Source organism: Arvicanthis niloticus, chromosome X (assembly GCF_011762505.2).
Source record: "Arvicanthis niloticus isolate mArvNil1 chromosome X, mArvNil1.pat.X, whole genome shotgun sequence".
Lineage (NCBI taxonomy): Eukaryota > Metazoa > Chordata > Mammalia > Rodentia > Muridae > Arvicanthis > Arvicanthis niloticus.
In genome coordinates, this window is record NC_047679.1 from 108,373,294 (window position 1) to 108,391,321 (window position 18,028).

Sequence of the window (18,028 nt, forward strand, 5' to 3'; positions counted from 1 at the left end):
GGGAAACACATCTTAGTGTTTAAATTTTTTTAGATTTATTTATGTTTGTGAATGCTTTTCCCTGCATGCCTGTTTGTGCTTCCAAGGGTCAGAAAAGGATGTCCTATCCCCTAGAACTGGAGTTATAGATGGTGGTGAAACCACCTCATGACTGCTGGAAATTGAACATGGGTCCTGTGCAAAAACAAAAAGGGCTCTAAAATGCTGACCCATCTCTCTGGCCCAGGTTTGTAAAATTTTAATTCAACACCAGAGAGAAAAACACTAGAGTCCCAAGAACAGTACTGAAATTGAGAGACCTAAGGAATCATTTAGAAGAAAAAAGCTCCTGGGCCTATAGCTCCAAGACTTGGGTTTTTGTTTGCTTGTTTTGTATCTTTGAGACAGAGGCTGTTACTCTTGTTACTCAGAGGCTAGTCTTGAACTCCTGATTGTCTTGCCTCATCCTCTCAGTGCTAGGGTCTCAGGTATGCACCATCATGCCCAGCTAGCTCTAAGTGTTGTTTGTGTATACATTCTGATGCGGCTCTTCATTATAGTCTTCCCACTCTGCCCCCACAATTATGAATGCTGGCTAGAGTGTCAAAGTGCCATTAGTGGCCTAGGGAGACAGTTCAGTTAGCGCTTGCTGTAGAGGCATACGTACTAAGTTTTAGCCCCAGAACCCACATAAAGAAGCAGGCATGGTGACATGTACCTCTAATTCCAACACTGGAAGCAAGGGCAGGAAAATCCTTGATGTTCATTGACTAGCCAGCCTAACCTATTTAGTTGAGTCCCAGACCAGTGAGAGAGCCTGTCTCAAAAAAAAAAATGGTACCTGGCACTTGATGAATGACACCAAAAGTTAACCTCTGCTTCAATGTATGTATGCATATGAACACATACATATATACATACCACAAAATAAGTAAGAGTGCCAAAAATTAGCTTCACCTACTTTTATGTGACATGCCTAGGTATTTATAAAGAACTGGCAACACCAACTAAGCTAATATCCAACAGAAAAATCTAACCTAAAGGTCCCAGAACCAGGAACCCTAATATTTCACAGTCCAGCATTAAACTGGACTGTTGGTAACTGGGGGAACAGAAGTTAGAATTTTCTTTGTGGTCTGTTGTCTCTGAGCCTCATCAAGTATGCACAATAGCAGATTCCCATGTACAGCTTTCCAATTTATCATCCATGGTCAGTTACAAAATCCTGACCTGCTCCCCATGCTCAGCTAAAAATGATGGCCAGGCCCATTTTATGTAGAGAAACACACCTTCTCTCTTTTCCATTCCACTGTCTGAATTGCAGTGTCTTTGTGACATTTGGATCATCTGAAAACCATAATTCTTTTGAAAGAGGAGGTCGCATGTATGGCAGTTCAGGGTCTTCAGATACAATCAGGACCTGTAGACACAAAATGATCTTATCAGAGCTGAGTAATTTAAGAGGAAAATGTCAAAGCATTCCCACTGACTAGGTGTTGCAGACTATACTCTCTATGCCAAGCAAAAGAACATGCACCTTACCCTGGCCCCAGGATCCCGAGCCCGGATGGATCTGGCTGCTGCAAAAGCAGCAGTACCTCCACCAATCAGCAGGAAAGGGACGTGACTTGGTACCCTAATTTGAGGAACTGAGCCTCCCTCTGCAGCTGTAAAAGACAGAGCAAACAGAGTAAGTCTTCTAAAAGGCTCTGATGACTCTTTGACACTATTTCAAAATTTTACTCCTTTAGCACGCCTATATTAATCAAAAAACTTATTGAGATTAAGTTATAACTCAGTGGTAAAGCTTGCTTATCATATCCAAGATTCTGAGTTTGACAGCAAGAAATGAAAAAAAAACAAACAAAAAAAAAAAAAACAAGGAAACCCCCCCCCCCCCAATCTTCATAACATTACAGTGGAAGGGGAAAAAGCAAGTATTCCTTTCATTTTACCAGTGGCAAAAACATTTTAAGAGGATGGATGAGTTGCAATGTCTTTCACTCATTAGGTCTACACTGGCTCTAGAGCCTACTTAAAGAGTAGTCTTTTCCTTATCCCTCCCCTTTTAAGATAGGGTCTCACTATGTAGCCCCAGCTGGCCTAATCTTTCCATATGCTGGTATTAAAAAATATATCATCACACCTGGCTATTTATTTTTCAAATATATTAGAAAACATACATTAAAAGGCTTCTGCCCTTATTATTTTTCTACTGACCACCGGGAAAATATCAAGTTCAGTTGCACCTTTTGTTAGCATAAAGGGGAAACACCTAGGAGGTCAATTGGGGATTATTATACAATGTTCATGAAGAAGGAGGCATTACTGAAAAAAAGCAATACAAACCGCCTACACAGATTATAGGCCTAACTAAAGGATTAAAAAATTCTTTGAAAAGCCAAGTGAATCAAATAGGCTAGAGCTTTATGCTACAGGAAAACACATCTATAACAACTCAAACCTCCAAAGATTCAAGGGAATTAATGTGACTGAAAAGGTTTAGTCATTGGAAAAATGGCTTTCCTATCTTTTCCGGTAGTTTTTTCCACCAAACTTACATCAACCTACCTTCAAAATTCTTGACACAGAATGATTCCTGTCTAAAAGAAATGCAGGGACAAAAATGGAGCAGAGACTGAAGGAAAGGCCATCCAGTGACTGACCCAACTTGGGATCCATCCCATAGGTAGACAAAACCCCAGCACTATTACTGATGCGATGCTGTGCTTGCAGACAGGCACCTAGCATGGCTGTCCTCTGAGAGGCTCTACCAGCAGCTGACTGAGACAGATACAGATACACCCAACCATTGGACTGAGGTCTAGGACCCCTATGGAAGAAATAAGGGAAGGACTGAAGGAGCTGAAGGGGATGACAACCCCATAGGAAGAACAAAAGTGTCAACTAACCTAGACATCAGAGAGCTCCCAGAGACTGAGCCACCAGAGACTGAGCCACTAAAGAACATACACAGGCTGGTCTCAGGCCCCTGACACATATGTAGCAGAGGACTGCCTTGTCTAGCCTCTCAAGAAGAGGATGTGCCTAATCCTGTAGAGATTGATGCCCCAGGGAAGGAGGATGTGGGGGGGTGAAGGTGGCAGGGGAAGAGCACCCTCTCAGAGGCAAAGGGGGGGGGAGTTAAGAACTCTTGGAGAGGGGACCAAGAAGTGGGGTAACATTTGGAATATAAATAAAACAACAACAAAAATCCAACATGGAAAAAAGGAGAGGTACCCACAATAATTAATTTTACTCTCAGACTTAAAATGCCAACCAAATACTTAAGGAGATCACTCCCTGTTGGAGGGTAAAACCATAGTTTCTAGAAGCTTATAATCTCACACTCTTACACTTCAACAAGATATTAGCAAATCATAGTACCTCAGCCTTAGTCACTTAGTCACTTACCCTTGCTTAATCTCAAGACATACAGAAGAGACACAGAGGAATCCTTACCAGAGGCAATGGCCCTTCTCTGTTTCTCTTCTGGTGACAATCCTAATCCCATCATCCTTTCATTGTATCTTTTTTGGTCTTCTTTTATAGTCTTGTAGGCCTGTAGACCCAAACACAGAGAAAGTTTATTTCATGACACACCTATCTCCATAAGCTAATAGTATTTCAATTAAATGAGAAGCTTTTGTCTACATTGACTTTAGTTCCTTTATGCCAAAACTACTAAAGCAAATTTTACTTTTTCAGTACTAGGGATGGAACCAGAGCGTCGTGCATACTAATCAAGCACTCTAGCACTGAACTTAGTAAGGGTCAAAGATCATCTTCACTAAACTGTTTTATTTCAAGCATACTTTCTCCTACACTTTCCAATTAATTATGACTAGTTTCTGTTGTTCATGTTTATAACAGGTAACAGCAGGATTTATTAATTTTAAAATATTTAGAAGTTAGAGACTACCTATGGCCTTATGCATATCAGGCTGCTGAGCTATATTCCCTAGTCCTAATTAGAAACTTTCAAAAAAGTAATGACATCTTTAATCCCAGCACTTGGGTGGCAGAGGCATGCAGACTTCTGTGAGCTGGACGCCAGCCTAGTCTACGTAATGAGTTCTAGGCTAGTGGGAGTACATAGTGAGACCTTAATCTCAAAAGTAAACTCATTCATGCATTCATTCATTCATTTAAAAAATGAATGGCACAATGTCTTTAATCCCAGCATTCGGGATGCAGAGGCAGGGACATCTCTGAGCTCAAAGCCAGTCTGGTCTAAAGATTGAAAGTCCCAGGAAAGCCAAGGCTACATAGAGTCCCTGATTAGATTCCTCCAATAAATAAATATAAATAAAAATGGGCTGTGCATGGTAGCGTATCTTTTAATTCCAACATTTGGCATGGAGCGATAGACAGGCTGGTCTCTATGGGACAGCCAGAGCTATAAAACTGATGAAGATGTTTTTTGAGACTGGGTTTCTTTGTGTAGCCATGGATGTTCTGGAGCTTCCTTTATAGACCAGAGTGGCCTCAAACTCAAGAGACTCTCCTGCCTCTGCCTACCAAGTGCTGGGATTAAAGCCATGCACCATCACAGCCAAGCAGGATTAATGAATTAACTAAAATGTAAGAAGTAGTACACAAGAATGATTCTTTTTGATAGGGCCTCATGTAGTTGAAGGTCAATCACCATGAGCTGTCTCCATCTCTCACATCCCGGGATCCAAGCATTCACCACAATGTCTGTCTGAATGATGAGATGCACTTCTGGAGACCAAACCTATGTGCTAGGCAAGGGCTCTACTAACAGAGCCCAAATATGTCTTCTAATCACAATTTTTTGTTCTTTTGTATCTCAAGTGGTCAACAAGATAAAAATTTAAGTGGCCATATCTCAAATGAAATCTCAGACTAATTGTAGAAATAAAGACAATCAGAACCAAGTATCATAAAATACACTGTTAAGAATATTCATTCCTGCCGGGCGGTGGTGACGCATGCCTTTAATCCCAGCACTTGGGAGGCAGAGGCAGGCGGATTTCTGAGTTTGAGGCCAGCCTGGTCTACAGAGTGAGTTCCAGGACAGCCAGGGCTACACAGAGAAACCCTGTCTCGAAAAACCAAAAAAAAAAAAAAAAAAAAAAAGAATATTCATTCCTGTGAGGTTGGGGATGTGGCTCAGTGGTAGAATGTTTGGCACAAGGCCCGGTTTTGAGCACTAATACCTTATAAAAATAAAGAAAAAAAGACTTTTATGACCACTTTATAGAGCAAGTCATTAGGTGACACGCTGAAAATGGGGGACCTAAGCCCTGAGAGATTAGTTAGTAAACCAGAAGGTTTAATCTTATCCAGAGGAGTGAAGAGGAAACAGGCCAGAGCTATGCTCATATCGAGAGGGTCATCCCAATGGTCTAAGCCATTCTGCACCTCCTGATGCTCTCGCATGTAAAGAGTGGTGCAGGGATGGTTTAGTGGGAACAGACTAAATTAAGGTTAGATTCAATGTTCTAAAATAAAACTTAGTTTACATATACACTAAGTAACAAATTCTATCTTCCAAAGGGTTTCTGTATTTCTAGTTTACACAGATTTCCAATTAGAGGGGAAAATATATGCCGGCTAAGAAATTATACAAATTTATGAAAAATATTAGTAGAGACCATCTTTCTAAACAAATGGGTTGCAAGATAAACTGCAACTCTTGTTTTATTATTTATTTCTATTTCAAGGGCATTGGTGTTTTGCCTCCAATGTGTGTATGAGGGTATGAGTTACAGAGTTCTGAGCTGCTATGTGGTGCTGGGAATTGAATCTGGGTCCTCTAGAAGAACAGCCAATGTCTTAACTGTTGAGCCATCCTCCAACCCCCTAAACTGCATACCTTACTACACATCCTGGGACAAAGAGGGCCAGGGCGATAAAGAACACTTAATATAGGAATTATTGAAGGATTAATTATAGTCAAATTAAAAACATTTCTTAAAATAAAAAAAAAGTTGTGGAAGGGATACTGTTAAGGACTAAATTCTTCAAATTATATCCTGAAGCCCTAACTGCCAACATGACAGTATCCAGAGACAGGAATGGTGACAAGTTGGATAGAGCTTTTATAAAAAGTGGAAGAGATATCAGCACTACCTAATTCACATTTAACATGCCCATGACCCCATGTGAGGACAGAGTAATGTGGATGGCTGGCCACATACACACCATGAAGAAAACCTTCATGAGAAATTTAACCCTGTCTGACTTTCCAGCTTCCAGAATTTGAAAAAATTAATGCCTACAGTCAAAACCATTTAGTGGTATTTGGCTATGACAGTCTAAGAAACAAATATAAGCACTACATTATTTTATTGCATTTGCTTGTATGTTTGCATGTGCATATTCACATGTGAGTGCCAGTGTGTACCGGGAGGTCAGAGGACAACTTTAAAGAATCGTGTTTCTTACATCCTAGGGATTGAACTCAGATGTCAGGCATGGCCACAGGCACTTTACCCAATGACCATCCCATCAGTCCTGAACCTTATATAATTTGCAGCTATAGAAATCTCACCAAATCTGGACACTGATTTTAAGTTAAGTTTCTCCTATGACTAATATGAATTTCAGAGGAAAAAAAAATGAAGCCACTTGATAGCAAGTTTTCAACTATTTAAAACCTGAAACACACGTATACAGACTAGTTTGATAAATGTAGACAAAAGCTTATCATTTAATCTGGAGCCATTATAATAGGTTTATTACAACCAGTGTTTATTACAACACAGAGGGCAATGAAGCATTTAACTGAATGACTTGAGAGAAATTTGTGTTTCGCAGATATTTCTAAGACAGGAGAAAGCAACAGTGGCTGGCACATCTTGTGGTTTGGCATCAAGAGTATCTATCTGTATGGTTAACTCTGTGGGGGCCATCTAACTCTGGTCAGCAACACAAACCAGAGGTTTAAGAGATTTAAATCATTATTAACATATCTAATGCAAACACTTTAAAATTATTTTTAAATAAGTGGGGTAGAAGAGATATAAAAAACATGAAATGGAAAAGTTAAGGCTTAGAAGGTAGAATCTGAATCACAGATGAGAGGTGTTCAAAACATCAGCCTACATGAATGTTTCAGCCACTTGTTTGACCAAATTAGAAGTAACAAAAGGGACACTGCCAAGTGAATTTAGTTTGAAGTAGACTGTGGGTGGTTTGGGAAAATACTTCAACCTCTATGGCTTTGAGGACCTCCTCAGAAGCATTCCAATAAAATGCCTTTTCATAGCAAAAGCTGAGTTGACTGCTTGCCACAAAACAGAAAAATTACATTTTAGCTAAAATGATTCAAAGTAAAGGTGCTCAAGTTCCCCTTCTTTGTTTATCCAGCATTTCCTGAGACTGTCTTGTTAGACATGCAGCACTAAAGCACAATATACTTCAGCAGCATAAAAAGAAGCATGAATTTGAAAAAAGTTTCAAAAAAGGTTGTAACTTTATGGGTTTGAACTGATCTAATATAATTTCAATGGTTTGAAAAATAAGATCTGAGGACTTTCTAGTGACTGACAATGTCCCTTTAACAAATGTCTATAGAACGCACATGCTGTGAATACTTTACTGTATCCTATGAACCAAGTTATTATTAGTACCATGGTCTTACCCACCCTATCCCCAAACATATTTTAGCATAAGCATCTTACATAATAAATTCCTGCCCCAGTCACTGTTGCTCCTACAATTAAGAAGTATACTAGGCTGCTGCCATCTTTCCCAGAAGCACCTGCAGACGCTAGGGATCTAGAAGGGGATCCTAGGAGATGACACTGCACAACTGTAGGTAAACATACAGCCAAGAAGGAGACAAAAAGAAATAGAAAAAGCTAAGTATTAATGAGTGAACATTTAATGCAAATGCAGAGAAGCATTTTGGTTACTGTGCTAAAAAAATGAAAAAGAAATAAAGGTAAAAGCTGCTTCAGGATTGGAGGAGAATGCCTCTCTTGTCGAAATGTGTTATCAAGCAGAATTATTCTATAACTTGCTCTGATCTAACTTACAACTGACAGGAGCTGGCTACTCCTTTTGTGCACTTTGGAGTGAGGTTAAGGTATGAGGATATGGGTAACTTCAAATAATCTTCATGCCCCCGCCCCAACCTATTGCCAGAGGAACAAAACTAATTTTTACTATTATCAGCAGAGAAAGAACTAAGACTGTAGTGGCATCTGACTTTCTGTTCTTAGTATGCAGCTTTCTTTGATCAAGATGTTGGTAGGCATGATCAAAGTAAAGTCACTCAACCTTACAGTACACTCTGCCAAGTTAAAAGAAAAAACCCCACAGAAGAAGTTCTCTGTGACCTGCTAGGATGATCAGGCCATTTAGGGAGATGTACTTGTGCTAACAGTATGAAGCAATTAAGCTCCCCAAAATGCCGTTCTACATTTCTAGAACTTGGTCTTTGAATAGGATCCAGGGATTTAGTTTTCCTTTAAGTATGCTTAGAATATATTTTTTTGAAAGCTGTTCATTTAAACTCAAGCTAAGAAAAAATATCTTTTAAAAATTGACAAATTAGATAATATTAATTAATATTGTGCTTAGGAGCTGCAGTGAATTTTGACTTTGTTTACAGGTTACTTCATCACAATCAAGAGAACAAGTGTAATTTTGTGGGTTAGTCAAGACTAAGGAAACACAGCAGTTTTCATGCAAATAATAAAAAGACAAGTAAAAAGAAGAAAATTCAGTCAACACTATCAGTCATTCCCCACATGGGCTCCCATAAACACTTTAAAAAGGGCCTTTGCAACTTTTCCTACAGGAGAAAGCAGAATTAGTTGCAGAAGTTTTAAAGCAGAGTACTGAGTCAATCAATGGGAGCTGTCTGGCAGCTTTTCTACACAAGCTGCTTTTTTACTTACATATGCACCAGCTCCTATTGTTGATAAGCCCACAATAAGGACTAACACAGTATTATCCATTTTGCCCCCTGATGAACCAGAGCTAGCCATTTGTCTTGACATCTGGAGTTCTAGAGGAACAGGCCATTGCTGGAACAAGTTGCCTAAAGGAACACAATTTGTTAACACACACACAAACAGAATAGTTAACACATGTTTATGATTAAATATCAATGCATTATAGAAATAAAAAATTATACTTTGGTACATGATGTTCACTGTTCTATGACCAAGAAAAATATAACCAAAACTGTACACATAAATACTACAGACTTATGTCCAACCTTTGGCTATCAGACTTCTTTTTTGAGGCAGGGTTCTGTTTTACAGCCCAAGCTGATATCAAACTTGTAATAATACTACGCCTAAACTACCATACCCAGCTTTTCTGTTAGAGTTCTTAAGAATATAATTTGCATGTTATTCAATGAGGACATCCACAGCTCCCAGGAAATTGGTTAACAACAACAACAACAACAACAAAAGAGCAGTTCAACAAATCTTTACAATGCAGTAAACACTGAGATAACCTATTTAGTAAACAGCCATCCCTCAGTATCTGTGGAGCTTTGATTCCAAATCCCCAGAAGGAACTAACATTCACATATGCTCAAGTCCCTTATATAATATGGTGTAGAATATGCATAAAACTATGCTTATTGTCACATATGCTTCAAACCATCTCTGAATTACTTATAATCATTAATACAATGTGAGTAGCTGCTATACTATATTGCTTAGTGAAAACAACCAGAAAATAAAAGATAAAGAAAGCTTGTACATGTTCAGTACAGAAATTTATTTATTTATTTATTTATTATTTAGTTTTATTGCCTTTTGTTTTTTATGAACAGGGCCTCACAAATAGCCTGGCTAGTCTGGAGCTTGCTAAGTAGCCTGCCTCTGTCTCCCAAGTGATGGGATTAAAGTGTATATCATCATGTCTGGCTTAAAAATACTTTTGTTTACTGGTTGGCCGAATCCATGGATGTAGAACCAACAGATACAGAAGGCAAAAAATATACAAAATTGACACAGGCTAGCTGGGACATTATGATACCCATTTCAAAAACAATCTACCAGGCTCAAACCTTGCTTAATTACAACCCTGGAACACACAGTTCTGTCTTGTGTGAAAAGTAATGTGTCCTAGAAGAAAGAAACATTAACTATCAGAAGGAAGTCAGAACGAAAATTTCATAATGAACTTAATCTCTCACAAATTTTGAAGAACTTAACATATATTCCAGAATGACAAAACTAAAGTGTTGGCCAATATTGTATGATTTGTCTTTCAAGATAATACAGTCATTCTTATGTACAACTAAGTAATGCTAAGTAACAATCATATAACCATAACATACTATGAACATGAAAATGTGAAACACTTCCAGATTTCTTTTTTTTCCACCAGTGGATACTAACATTTTCAGATGAGGCCTGTCATTAGAACCTTCTCAGATTATTTCATATGGGTGTTCACTACTAACTTAGAATGGTGATTTTATTTTCAGCTTTGTGAGCTGTCTGGTCTCTGTAACAATAAATTCTGCTGGGTATGAAAGTAGCCCCCTAAATACACAGGTCTATGTAGGTTTTTTTTTTCAAGACAGGGTTTCTCTGTGTATCTCTGGCTGTCCTGGAATTCTGTAGACCAGGCTGGCCTCTAACTCAGAAATCCACCTACCTCTGCCTCCCAAGTGCTAGGATTAAAGGCATGCGGCACCACTGCCCGGCCAGGTCTATGTTCTGATAAAACTTTATTTATAGCCACTAAGATCTAAGTTTTAAATAATTATTAAGTATTATAAATTGTTTATTACTAAGGTTTTCTTTGCCATTTAAACATATATAAACACTGTATATGGTAGCTCACACCTATAATCTTAGTACTACAGAGGCTGAGGCAGGAGGCTTGCTGCAGCATAGATTACAGTGTGAAAATGGCTCAAAATACCTAAAAACTATAAAAATAAATGAATTAATAAAGCCTTGGCATGGGGGGAGGTCATGCCTGCAATTTCAATTCCGGGACTTGAGAGGGTGAGGCTGGATAATCCTAAATTGAAAGACAGGACAGACTATATAGTAGTTCTAGGCCAACTCAAGCTACAGAGTGAAACTCTCAAACAATAAAATACATCAACAACAACAAGTAAAATCTACTTCAATTGTGTATGAACTATCTGACCACATCTGGTTGAGTAGTAGCAGTATGTACACGTTGATCTAGAGTGGTGCTTCCGGGGCTGTTTGGCCCCTCTTCTCTCTATATACCTTCTCCCTCTCTGATCCTCTTCTTTCCCTCCCTCCCTCCCTCCCTTTCCCTGTCTCCATTCCCTTCTTAACTCCCCTTCCCATGCTCTAAATAAACTCTGTTCTATACTCTAAAAGAAAATGGTGGTTCCCAAAACTTCAAACTATGTCACAATTCCCTGACATATTTGTGAGGTGGTCACTGATCAGTCCCTGCCCCCAGGACTTTTGATCTGGTAGTTCTGGATAGGGCATAATAATTTGCATTTAATGTTAATAGCATGTTGTGCTTTGTTTTTAAAATTGCATTATTTAGTTTGTGTGAATGTGTGTATGTGTACAACTAGACAAAGATTTCAGAGCACAACTTGTAGGATTGAGTTATCTCTTTCCATTGTGGGTTCTAAGCACTGGATGCAGGGTCTTTCAGCTTGGCAACAAATGCCTGTAACTGATAAAGCCATTCACAGGCCTTTTTTCATTTTGTGACTCAGAGTCTCCCTAGGCAGCTCAGGGGAATCCTCCTCTCTTAGCCTGATGAGTACTAGAATTCCAGGCTTGGGGTAGTACACAGGGTACTTATCTCCATTTCTAACAAGGTCCTGAGTGATGAATGTCCTTGTAAAAGGGACACTACTTGGAAAAACCACAGGTCTAAAGGCTGATAGATGAGTTCTTACCCTGACTAGGCTTTAAAAGGCTGGGCCTTTCATCCCATCACCTAAAAGGCAAAGGCAGGGAGACCTAACCTGGTTCGAGGCTAACCTGGTCTACAAAGTGAGTTCTGCATTACCCAGAGCTACATGGTGAGACAGGGTCTTAAGAAAAAACAAAACGAACACATGAAACAAGCATACAAACAAACAGAGCCAGGCCTGGTGGATCAGGCTTGCAATCTTAGCTATTCATGAGACAGAGGTAAATTCATAAATCCAAGGCTTTCCTGGGATACAGAGTGAGTTCAAAACCAGTCAAGTCAATTTAGTGAGACCTTCTGGTTTTTTTAAAAAAAATTTTTTTTAAGGAGCTGGGGACACACCTCCAAGACAGGGTACTTACCTAGCATGTTCAAAAATCCTAGGGTCTATTTCCAGTAGTGTTTAATTAAAAAAGAAAAGGCTTTGGTAGTAGTATCCTATATAAACTTACAGAGATAGGAAAATGCAACACTCTCCCTTTCCTTTCACTGTGTCGGGCACAAAGGGCTAACAAGCCTAATCCAGGTCTGTAGTATCTTATTAAAGTTGTTGGGAGCATAAGTATTTTAGAACTCTGAACAGATTTAAATATACAGTACATATACCTGGCACTGGATAGGGCAGCAATCTACACTCAAATCCATTAATACATCAAAGAGAAATTATATTGTGGTACTTTAAAAAATGTAATTAGGAGCGAAACACTCATAAAGTTAAAGAAAATAAATCTAAAACAATATTTTAAGTAGCCTCTTTCCAAATGCAGAAATTTCATACTGGGATGTGGGTTACACGAGCATGATAGTCCTATTTCAATTTCTGAAATATAAATAAGAGTCTTTAAACCTACACTCTCTAGGAAAGAAAATACATTTTTTTCTTTACTCTTCTTGTTTCTTATCTGGCTTAGAACTCTTTGTCGTCATGAAATAAAATGGTTTAATTTTTAGAAGTAATAGTCAATTATAAAAATAAAACCCCTAAGTTTATCTTGTTTCTTTTTCTTTTTTTGAGGTTTTTTTATGTTAGCTAGCATCAAACCTGGTAATTCTGCAGAGTCAGACTCTGAAACCACTGGGACTGTCCCCCATTTTGATCTATGAAACTATTCCTCTGCCTTCTCCCTGTAGTTTTACATTTTTAGGCAATCAAGGGAACAGTTGACCACAATTGAATGACTCTCCACTTGTCTTCTGAGAAGGCAGCTTACTCTAGACTTCTCATTACTGTACCAGTTGTTTTTGTTTTTCTGCAGCAACAGATTTTGTACGTACACATAAAATGCAATCTAATAACTCAATCTCTGCTTATGTAATAACTTTCCTGATACACTGTAGAAAATAATATTTTAAGAGTGAGGGTCTCACTATGTAGTCCTGACTGGCCCAGAACTTGCTATGTAGATCAGGCCGGCCCTGAACTCAGAAATCTGTCTGTCTCAATATCCAGAGTGCTGGCATTAAAGCTGTACACTGCCACTTGGCCCTGGTTTAATATATGTTGCTAAACAATGAAAGAGAAACAGATATTTTTTCTTTTTTCTTGGTTTTTCGAGACAGGGATTCTTTGTGTAGCCCTGGCTGTCCTGGAACTCACTCTGTAGACTAGGCTGGCCTCGGACTCAGAAATCCACCTGCCTCTGCCTCCCAAGTGCTGGGATTAAAGGCGTACACCACCACTACCCAGCTCAGAAATTTTTTCTAATTTGATTGGTATTTACCAAACTTTTGTTGTTTTCTTTAGGAGATGAGAATTTGCTATGAAGTCCTGACTTGCTTTGAACTCAGAATCCCCCTACCTAAGCCTCCCCAGTACTTTGACTAGACATTCATTTCTATTTGTTTTGTTTGTTTGAGACATGGTTTCACATTCTAGATTGGGCAGGGTTGGAACTCACTAAGTAGCACAGGCTAACCTCAAAATCTTGGCAATCCTCCTACTGAGATCACAGGTATGAACCATGACTCTGGCATTGACTAAACATTAAAAAAATTCTTTGAGAAGATTTCTAACCAGATCTCATTAATTTCATGTTGCTTAGTAGAAAAATTGGTAAATTTAAGTACCACAGAGTATCACGAGGGTAATACTTTAGCCAGCAAGCTCATTTTTGGAGCCTTTGAATTTTTCTATTATCCACACTCCCAGCCTTTTCTAGAAACACATTCATACACCGAGACACTTAGTAATCCCAAATTATTAAGAAGTCTATATGCTCTTAAAACTTGATTCCTAAACATCAAATTAATTTTTTCAACATGGATAAAACAAAGTCTATTCAAAGTGCCTACTGTAGCTAGATACCTTTCTGTAAAGAATGCATCAGCTATTTAACTTTATGAGCCTTTGAAAAAGTATCGAGCCTTGCTGGAATTTTAGAAAAATAAGAATGATAACTATTCCCTGAGATCTCTGAGACACTGAGCCACCAAGCAGGTAGCATTCACAGGCTGGTCTGAGGCCTGGTCTGGCCTCAGTGGGAGAAGATTCACCTAAACCTTGAGAGATTTGAGGCCCCAGGGAGGGGTTAGGTCTGGTGGTGGGGGCATCCTTTTGAAGGCGGGGGGGGGGGGGGGGAGGAATAGGATGAGGAACTATGGGAGTGGGGACTTGGAGGGGGGCAATGACTGGACTAAAAAAATAAAATTAATAATAAAAAATGATTAACTATAGTACCATGTGAATCATTCTTACAAGAAGCACAAAAGAAAAAAATGCTTTAGATAACAAGAAAAAAAGGAAAAAAGGAAAAAAAAAGAAGCCCTTTACTGAGAACTCAGTATGTACCAGAAATTGTACAGAATGTTTGGGACACAAGAACAGGTAGGTCAAAACTCCCAGTTCTTGGGCTTAGGACAGAAAAGTACCTATTTAATTCTGAATATGAGAAAATAACTTCAAAGCAAATCAAAAGAGAACCAAAGTTGCCGAGTTTGTCTTTCTTAATTCTTAAATTGGTAAAAGAGAAAAGCAAGAGTCTCTTGCAGATCCTGGAGTAAAAGTGGGGTTTGTCCTTTACTCAATTCATAAAACTAGGCAACTTTCAGAAGCATAATCTAAAAAAAAAAAAAAATGTTAACACATGCAACAACTCCCTCAAAACATTAGAAAAAAATCCAACTTATTAACTGCTTAGAGAAAAAGTTGTCCTGTCAAAGATTTTCTTCTGGAAAGCCTTGACTAGGCAGGTTGAGTACAGAAGACTCAACTAGGCTTTAAAAAGATGCTACAAGCACAGTGGCTCAGACCTACAATTAAGAACTCTAAAGGCTAAGACAGAGGAAGGATCATGAGATCAAGGTTATACTTAGCTACACAGTGAGTTGTAACAACTGGAATACATACCAAGATCTTGTCTCAAAATATCAATGTGCCATTTGGCAGTATCCACAATCTAGGATTCTAGGTCACAAGGAGCTCAGTTTCTTCTTTAAAGATGCAAAGATTCAAGACAAGCTATTGGTGAATATCTTTAATCCTAGCACTGAGAAGGCAGATCTAGGCAGACCTCTATGAGGTCAGCCTGGTCTACACAGTGAGTTCTGGGACAATCAGGGCAGCATAATAGACTCTGTATCAAAAAAAGATGCTATGATTCCAAATAAAGAAAAATATTTAAATATTTGAACCTTAGGTGAGGGAGTTAAGTGATCAGTTTGGTCACAATAGGCAGTATAATGCTTGGTGAATAAATAAAATATTACAGAACACAAAATAATCTATTAGCAACCCCTTCTGCTGCCCAGTAATAGATACAGACACAGAGTTGTGACTTAGTTACCTTTAGTCATTTCTAGAAAGAGACAGAAAATCCAAATAAAGCAGAGCAGCAGGTACTGAGGTTTCAAGACAAAAAGCAAAGTGTAATGGAAATAAACCTAAAATGGTGAGAGAGACGTAGATGGCACAGTTTCAATGCAGGCTCAAGGTTCACTAAAACAAGAAAAATAAAAGCAACGAAGGAAGATTGCTAACAACCTGGCAAAGCATTTGGGGGGGAGGGGATAAAAGAGGGCAAAGTGGTATAAACCTTGTCTCTTGCCCATCTCTGTGAAAATATGTGGCAGATGCTGCTATGGGAAAATGAAATCAGAATAAAGGCTATTGGCAAATGAGCCATAAGACATTAATTCCTACAATGAAATTATCATAATTTCTTTTGGAAATTGTATCCCTACCCCCACTCATTTTTAAAGCAGGTGATGGCACACTCTGGGTGCATGGACAAAGAAGTGTGTGCAAAAAGATGAATAGGTATGTCAGGAAGTCATGGTATTTTCTACAGGAGAGCCCTTCAAACAAACCATGCACTGGGGAAAAAGCAATTCAATCTGTATTTTTCCATAGGTCTGATATTATAATCAAATGAATATATAATTGATGAGAACATTTGGTTAGCCACCAGAATTCTGGTTTTAAAAAAAGCTATGTACTGAGCAAAATAAGTGCATAGCGGTTATCTAAATTTTAAAATATTTCTCCGCAATTTACACACAGCACCACCATTTCCACACACAGGACTCACAGAAATTATAATTCTATTCACTGGATTTTTAGGAAACCTAGAGGTGGGTTTTTTTTCTAAAACAGAAATTCTAAGAGATAACTGAGAGAACATTTACTTTTTTAAGACTATATAGCCACAACTGGCTTAGAACTTGCTATGTAGACCAGGATGGTCTTGAACTCACTGAGATCTACTGTCTCTGCCTCCAGAGTCCTAGGATTAAAGTCATATGTCACCACACCCAGCAGATAACACCCATTTAGAACTATTTTTGATTCCACCAAGTGGACCCATTTGCAAAGGTCCTAAGGATGAAAAAGTGTTTTCCACTTCTTTTGTTCCTAAACTACACAAAAGGCATCTGCACATCAAAAAAGACTCAAGAGTGGCATTTGTTATTATAAATGTAATTACTCTATGATGATTTTTAAAAAAATGTTGATTTAAAAATACACGTTGAAGAAAGGGGTCATTCATTCCCACAAATCTGTATAGGTAGAAAAGAAGAGGACTCAAACCATGCTCAGCTAAACCCATGGATATCGGAAACACAGTGGTCTAATTAGTGGAAAGAGAAGCTAATTCATTCTTAACTGTTTCAGGTCAAACTTTAGGAAGCAGGATTGGGGTGTAGCAATAGGGTTAGGGGCCTAGAGACTGACAGAGTAGCTTCAGCTCCACCTACTAATTATGTGACCTTCTGCAAGTAATTTCACCTCTCTGTTCCTCAGTTTATTATCCATAAAATGTGTGGGTTGGTGTTTACCACAAAATCCCTTCCAGCTCTAAAGTTTGATGAGACAACTTCCCAGAGAACAAACACAGTGTATTCTAAAAAACGTTCATCGAAGCGTGTAAGACCACCAGGAACTGAACTGTCTGGTCATCTTAAGTCGATTCTGAGCTAATTCTCTTGCTGTCTGGTGTACAGTTGAGTTTTTACTGGCGATATCACCGTTTCCACACCATAGGGCATTCAAATATACAGCTCTCATGTGGAGTTTTGGGAGGTAGAGCAGATAATCTGATTTACAGGAGAAACTTGTGACTGTGTCTCAACCACTAAATGACATCCATCTGACCTCAATGCTTTAAAAAAAAAAAAAAAAAAAAAAAAAGCAAGGTAGCAAAAGATGGGCAATATGGTTTGGCCAAGCGTTCTGTTACCCCCAAATCGCAAAGCCTCCCAGGAGAAGGCCTCATGCTGACTTCTGGGGTTCAAATCTCTTGAAGGTCAGGCCGGCGTAAGTGTGCCTATTCCTCAGCTTGTAAACTCTTGGGTTCATATCCCGCCAATTTGGAAGTCTTGCTACTGTGAAAGAAAAGTTTTTGTGAAGGATAGGGGAGCTCTGCGAGGGATGGGGAGCCTATGGCACCTAGGCCATTGGACTTTGAAGTAGGGTAAGGGGTTGCCTGGGACGGGTCAGCTAGTCACCTGGAAGCCGGTTCCTCTGTTTCGGCCTCTGGACGCACACCGTCCGCACCAGGGGCACCAGTTTCTGCTTGAAAGCACCCGCCAGGCCTCCACACCGGAACATTTTGGCGACCGCTCCTCGGAAGCTCCCGCTCCTTCCTTTTCTTTGCACCCACCGTCGAACGGTCAACCACCACGGGCTCGGGTCCGCTCCCCCTCCCGTCACACGCACACTACGCAGGCTCCTCCTCCCAGCCCC

General features: G+C 39.2%; 1 protein-coding gene across 1 annotated transcript in view; it reads right to left on the reverse strand.

Moving 5' to 3' along the window:
* Positions 1-18,028, reverse strand: part of Aifm1 (apoptosis inducing factor mitochondria associated 1) — a 37,647-nt gene extending 19,619 nt beyond the window's left edge. The window contains exons 1-5 of the mRNA XM_034485859.2: positions 17,791-18,028; positions 8,856-8,998; positions 3,442-3,541; positions 1,522-1,646; positions 1,269-1,399 (exon numbers count right to left, since the gene is read on the reverse strand). Of these exons, the coding sequence (XP_034341750.1) occupies positions 1,269-1,399; positions 1,522-1,646; positions 3,442-3,541; positions 8,856-8,998; positions 17,791-17,893 (602 nt within the window). The 5' untranslated portion in view covers positions 17,894-18,028. The remainder of the gene's footprint in view (positions 1-1,268; positions 1,400-1,521; positions 1,647-3,441; positions 3,542-8,855; positions 8,999-17,790) is intronic.